This window comes from Sinocyclocheilus grahami, unplaced genomic scaffold, assembly GCF_001515645.1.
Source record: "Sinocyclocheilus grahami isolate Dianchi unplaced genomic scaffold, SAMN03320097.WGS_v1.1 scaffold53.1, whole genome shotgun sequence".
NCBI classification, from domain to species: Eukaryota; Metazoa; Chordata; class Actinopteri; order Cypriniformes; family Cyprinidae; genus Sinocyclocheilus; species Sinocyclocheilus grahami.
Genome location: NW_015505232.1, coordinates 1,153,616 through 1,160,292, shown reverse-complemented (window position 1 = coordinate 1,160,292; position 6,677 = coordinate 1,153,616). Strand labels below are relative to the sequence as shown.

Genomic DNA, 6,677 nt, shown 5'->3' with positions numbered 1-6,677 from the left:
CTTTATTTTGAAATTGCATCAATCAAGACATGTTTTATTTTGTCATTTTGTTGCACATAATACATTAAAAAGGATACTAAACTACCTACTTTTCTGTAAAATAAGTTACTTAATAATTTACTTTAAAATACTGACGGTTCAGATTCTCCTTCATGCAGGCAGTATATTGCTGAGTTTTAAAGAAAAACTCAACTTTAACTGACTAACAGGGCAGGAAATAATTGTTGTTGAGAACACGGAGCAGCTTGTTGTTGTAGGCGCTAAACTCAAACATCTTTGATCCACTGAAGAGATAGTTGAAACCTAAAAATGATCACGAAAGACCATGTTAGATGGGATTTTACTTCCGATTTTCTTGTTTGTAAGTCTCTTGGAACAAAAGCGTCTGCTAAATGAATGAAAGTAAATGTTGTGTGTTACATTTCGCGAAACCCACCTTTATACTGGAAGGCTGCGGTCACCTTCCCTGTCATTCCAGGGAAAACGTCTTCCATCGCTTTAGGATAACCTTTCTCGACTCTGCGTTGTTCCTCATTATAACTGTCCAAAATAAATTCATGTTAATTGAAGGTTCTTGAAAAAGATGACCAACTCAATCAGACTAAGTGATTTACTGACCTATAAATCTGGTTGTTAACAAAAAACAGGATTTTGTAGCTGGTCTCATCGTAGAGGACTGCGTCGACTTTCTGCACTTTTCTTGGCAAATGGAACATGCTAAGACTCTTGGGATATCCCTGTGCAATATCATAGCCATAGAGAGCCCACACCTTCTCACCTGAGGTGTGACAACATTTTCAAATTATATTTCATGCCTCATATGTCATAGTTATCTTCACTCTTAAAATTAAGCATTCTTTATTGGCATCTATGGTTCCATGAATAACCTTTAACATCCATGCACTCTTGAAGTTTTCCCAAAAGAGCCTGTTAGTGAACAGTTCTTAAAAGAACCATTTTCCTTGGTGTGAAAAACACTAAATAACCCTTTTCCCCTATGAAGAACCATTTTCATTGGAAAACTCCTATAAATGTTAAAGGTTCTCACTGAAAGGTTCTTTGAGGAACCTAAAATGGTTCTTCTATGGCATCCCTACAAAACCCCCTTTTGGAACCTTATTTTTAAGAGTTCTGTCATTTCTATTCATATGGTTTTTACCTTTGATAATGAAGACTTTGTCCTCCAATGGACTCTCGAATGCTGCATCGATATGATCTGGAATCTCAGGCCAGAAGCTTGTGATGAGATGTTGCTCAACGGTTGCACTCAGAGGATAACTGCGCCAGAAGAAGCTGCAAATAAAGCCAGATACCGACGGGTCAGATATGACACGTCTCAGCTCACGAGGACATGTTGCAAGCATTTCTGTCTCTTTACCTGCCCTTGAAGAACATGATCTCTCCGCGGAGCATGGTGACAGCATCCAGGACTAGTTTGGGATCGCATTTGTTTGGGGTAACTGGTGGTGTGGGTTTTGGACCTGTTATATCAGGGTTTGGGCCTGTTTGATAAAAAAGCCAAGTTATTAGAAACACCACTTTCAGCGTCTTTTCAAACCATCACTAATGTATCCGATTTGTAGCATATTTACCATAAAGAGACTGGATTCCATCGACATCATCTTTAGGGAGGACAAAGGTATCGATGTCTCTGTAAACGTAGGTGGGATACATCAGTGCACCCGGATCCTGGGAATGTTCAAGCCCTAGAGAGTGTCCGAACTCATGGGCAGCCACCAGGAACAAATTGTAACCTGAGGAATAAGTGGGAATGTAAATACAGCTGGGTTTTTCTTTTGTGCATTGGTACAAGCTGGAGACGTTTCAAAAGTAATATGCCCTCACCTTGAGGAGATCTGTAGAAGAACTTCTCGTCATCGTCAAAATGGGCATCACCACCGATGCCTTCAAATGGAGGGAAAGCGTGAGCCAGAAAACCATTTGGCCCGTCAAAGGGGTATCCATCCCGATGATCTGGAAAGAAGAAGAGATTTGTTTTTTAAAGTACACTTAAACTCACTCTCTCTATATATATATGTTGAAAAGCATTCAACAAATTCAAACATGCACAAATAAAATATAGGAACATTTGTTGACAATAACCACCTAATTGAGCTTGGCAAGTTCATATGTATTATTATATATAGGCCCTAATTAATATATATTATATAGTTATTAAATATATTTATAATTAATATGCATTTTAATACACTTTTTTTATATATATATTTATATATACAAATATATTGCAAGGGAATCTAATTCAAATTATTTCCCTTTTATCTCTACTAATATTTTATATCTCTACTATATTGTACTAACACACATGACAAATGAAAACAATACAAACTATTTTTCATAATAGGCACATTTCCTTATGTTTCAATATTAAAAATATATGAAATATATTTTTTTAAAATCTATCAGTATTGTAAAAATCCTATTTCTCATTATTTTTCTATAAATTTCCATTTAAAGCATACTACTAATATTTTATATCTCTACTATATTGTACTAACACACATGAAAAATGAAAACAATACAAACTATTTTTCATAATAGGCACATTTCCTTATGTTTCAATATTAAAAATATATGAAATATATTTTTTTAAAATCTATCAGTATTGTAAAAATCCTATTTCTCATTATTTTTCTATAAATTTCCATTTAAAGCATAAAAAACAATAAATAATCAAATAAACTTTCTATGGCAGAGATTAAAACTTGATTTCATAGTTTGTCTTTATGCACTGGTAGACTTTGTACACAAAAGAATCTGCCAGTGCAGAAAGACAAAACACACTTGCACTAAAAAAAAATTCTGAGCACAAGTCTTAATTTCTTATGTGTTGTAAAACATTAAATGTAACATGCTTTAAGGATTTTTAGATATTTTAACTGGAAAACAAGATTTTTAAAAATCATTAAAAACAGGACGTTTTGCAGTGTTAGTGGTTAGTTTAAAAAACTGACCTCCAACAGCAAAGGAGATCATGATGTCAGCTGTGCCGCTGTAGATACGGGTGAATCTCAGAGGAGTGACATCTGCCCACACTTGCAGGGCCCTTTTGATGGAATCATCCACCTCTGCTACAGACATGTCAGGGGTGTAGTTCTCAATCCTGGCAAAAAAAGACAGCAAAATAAATGTTACAAGTCCTTTTTATTCAGTTTTGTCTTAAACAGTTTAGTCTGTTAGCAGGTCTCACCTGTAGGTCAGATCGTGTTTTTTCCACTTGTAGTCCCCTTGAAAAGTGGAGTACGCCGCAACGTCTGGAACCCCGCAGCGTGGCTTCTTCATCACATCCAGCGTCTCCTCATCCAGCCTCCCTGTTACCTTGAGTCTAAAGAACTGCTGCATCTCTTTCAACCTCAGACTCATGGCACTGGAGCGTTTTTCAGCGTCAGAAGTGGTCTGCTTTGGCAGGCCATATAACTGATTCAGGTAATTCTGAAAAAAGAAGATCAAAGTTAGTTTACATTCTGTATCTAACAGCATTGTCAAAGTAGTTCAAAGCGTGCAAATTACCACCGCAATGTTCTCTCTGTCTTTATCAGCACGTGGCGCTATTGGGCTGGTGTAACCAGAAACCACCAAAGCGATAAGAACGCACAGCTTGTAGTAGCTCTTCATGTTGCTTCTCTTTCAAGAAACTGATGCAGTCTGTGTTTCGCACCTCTCTTATATACACCAAAGACGGACAGATTGTGCAACACGAGACTGAGTCACATATTGCACCTTTCGCACACAGGAAACAAAATAAGGGAATGGCATGCCACCAAATACATATATATATATATTTAGAAATAAATAGATTCTACTGAGCACTGCATAGTCTAGTTGTAATTAAATCTCCTTGTGTCATTTATATAAAAACATTTATTTTAAAATATTTAAGAGTGGTCAACTCTCAACCAACCCAGGATAATATTAATACAGTATACTGTATAATATGTGAGAAGATAATAAGTTTTATATTTGTATGTCTATATATATTCACACACACACGTTTAACACTGTGTCACAGGATACTAATTGATCAAGTTTTGCATGCAAAATTTTTGTCCAATCTCGCTTGATACATGACACTTCAGATGCTCAGCAGTCTGTGATAATCATTGTCTGATTGTCCTTATATATATATATATATATATATATGTGTGTGTGTGTGTGTGTGTGTATATAATTTTTAATTCTGTTGTTTATTAAATGTTATATGTATCAGTCCAAAGACCCCCTTGCAGTACTTTAATGAATCCTGGATTTACATTATTTACACAAAGTATTATCATTAATATTATCATTTAATTATCATGAAGATGCATGACAATGGTCGTGAGGAATCTTACATAAACTTACTTTAACTCTTGCATAGTAACTCTTGCAATAGCCGTATTATTTGTGGTAAGACCATAATCAGACAATGTGCATGTCATTTCTAGTACATCCACATTTACTCCATTATTGTATGTGTGTTTGCTACAAAATCCCACTATGTTTCACGTATCATCTTGAGTAGGGGAAGCCCAATGCATTTAAAACATCCTCTTTGTTCTTTAGTGTTGTAATAAGATGCATGACATGCAGATGGGTTATGACAGCTCTGCCTTAGTCATCAGTGAAATGGACCAGAATAGACTGGTTTGAAACTGTTTCTTGACAGAGTTTTTCAACACTGAATGGCTTCTGAGCTTATTATTAAAGACTATTATTAGTGATCTGAGTAGCTGCTTTAATTACGAAGAAATCCAATAGTCCATTAGAACCAAAAATGTCCTAAACAGACTAAAATGTAGTTTACTTTAGTTTTAATACATGATGAATCTGCAAAAAGGGCACAATGATAAACTGCAAAAGCTTAAAAACATGTTATTTTTGCAGATTCATCATGTACTAAAACTAAGCTAAAATAATTAACTTCTCTATAAACAAAACTGTATCAATTGGCGAAGTTTGAGTCAGATGCTGTATCCCACACAAAAAGGCTATAGACCAAATGTGTACAGTGGGGAAAATATTTATTTGATCCCCTGCTGATTTTGTAAGTTTGCCCACTTGCAAAGAAATGAAGGGTTTGTAATTTTTATGGTAGGTTTATAGGTATGTATAGAGAGAATACCAACCAAAAAATCCAGAAAAAAACACATTATATAAAGGTTAGAAATTGATTTGCATTTCAGTGAGTGAAATAAGTATTTGACCCCCAAGCAAAACATGACTTAGTACTTGGTGCAGAAACCCTTGTTGGCAAGCACAGAGGTAAGACGTTATTTGTAGTTGGTCACCAGGTTTGCACACATCTCAGGAGGGATTTTGATCCACTCCTCTTTACAGATCCTCTCTAAATCATTGAGGTTTCTTGGCTGTCATTTGGCAACTCGAAGTTTCAGCTCCCTCCACAGATTTTCTATAGGATTGAGGTCTGGAGACTGGCTAGGCCGCTCCATGACTTTAATGTGCTTCTTCTTGAGCCACTCCTTTGTTGCCTTAGCGGTATGTTTCGGGTCATTGTCATGCTGGAAGACCCATCCATGACCCATCTTCAGTGTTCTGGCTGAGGGAAGAAGGTTCTCATCCAAGATTTTACAGTACATGGCCCCGTCCATTTGCCCCTCAATGCGGTGAAGTCGTCCTGTACCCTTAGCAGAACAACAGCCCCAATTTTGGTCTCATCTGACCACAGCACTTTCTCCCAAGTCTTCTCTGAATCTTTGGCAAACTTTAAATTGGCCTGTACATGTGCTTTCTTGAGCAGGGGGACCTTGCGGGTGCTGCAGGATTTCAGTCCATTGCGGCGTAGTGTTACCAATGTTTTGCTTGGTGACTGTGGTCCCAGTTGCCTTAAGATCATTAACAAGCTCCTCCCGTGTAGTTCGGGGCTGATCCCTCACCTTTCTCATGATCATCTTTACCCCATGAGGCTAGATCTTGCACGGAGCTCCAGATCGAGGCCGATTGATGGTTGTTTTGTATTTCTTCCATTTCCGAATAATCGCACCAACAGTTGTCTCCTTCTCACCAAGAATTCTTGCTGATGGTCTTGTAGCCCATTCAAGCCTTGTGCAGATCTACAATCTTGTCTCTGACATCCTTTGACAGCTCTTTGGTCTTGCCCATGGTGGTGGGAGAGGTTGGAATGGAAGATACAGATTGTGTGGACAGGTCTTATACACCTAACGAGCTGACATTAGGAGTAACTTCTTAAAGTGACAGGACTAATCTGTGCTCCACATGGGCACATAACCAATCTGTGGGAGCCAGAATTCTTGCTGGTTAGTAGGGGATCAAATACTTATTTCACTCACTGAAATGCAAATCAGTTTCTAACCTTTATATAATGTGTTTTTTCTGGATTCTTTTGGTTGATATTCTGTGTTTATCCGTTAAAATAAACCTACCATAAAAATTACAGACCCTTCATTTCTTTTTAAGTGGGCAAACTTACAAAATCAGCAGGGGATCAAATAAATATTTTCCCCACAGTACATACACTCTTTCATCATCACTCAATGAGATCCCCAGATATGCTACTTAGGCAATTTATTTCAAAACCATTTAATGAGAACTTTACATGAATTAGAATCATGCAACAGGAAACCATCAAGCCAGACAAGGTGGATGCAACAAAATAATTCGCAATTTGGTTCCCATCACCATAGATGGTGTGATACTGA

At 37.1% G+C, this 6,677-nt stretch overlaps 1 protein-coding gene across 1 annotated transcript; it reads right to left on the bottom strand.

Moving 5' to 3' along the window:
- mmp13a (matrix metallopeptidase 13a) lies at positions 1 to 3,642 on the bottom strand. Its single transcript, XM_016269635.1, has 10 exons — positions 3,532 to 3,642; positions 3,212 to 3,453; positions 2,976 to 3,124; positions 1,846 to 1,974; positions 1,593 to 1,754; positions 1,379 to 1,502; positions 1,160 to 1,293; positions 619 to 778; positions 437 to 540; positions 1 to 303 (listed from the first exon to the last, which is right to left on the bottom strand). The coding sequence occupies exons 1-10, from the start codon at positions 3,634 to 3,636 to the stop codon at positions 203 to 205; spliced, it is 1,410 nt and encodes a 469-aa protein (XP_016125121.1). The 5' UTR covers positions 3,637 to 3,642; the 3' UTR covers positions 1 to 202.
- Between the last annotated feature and the right edge of the window lie 3,035 nt (positions 3,643 to 6,677).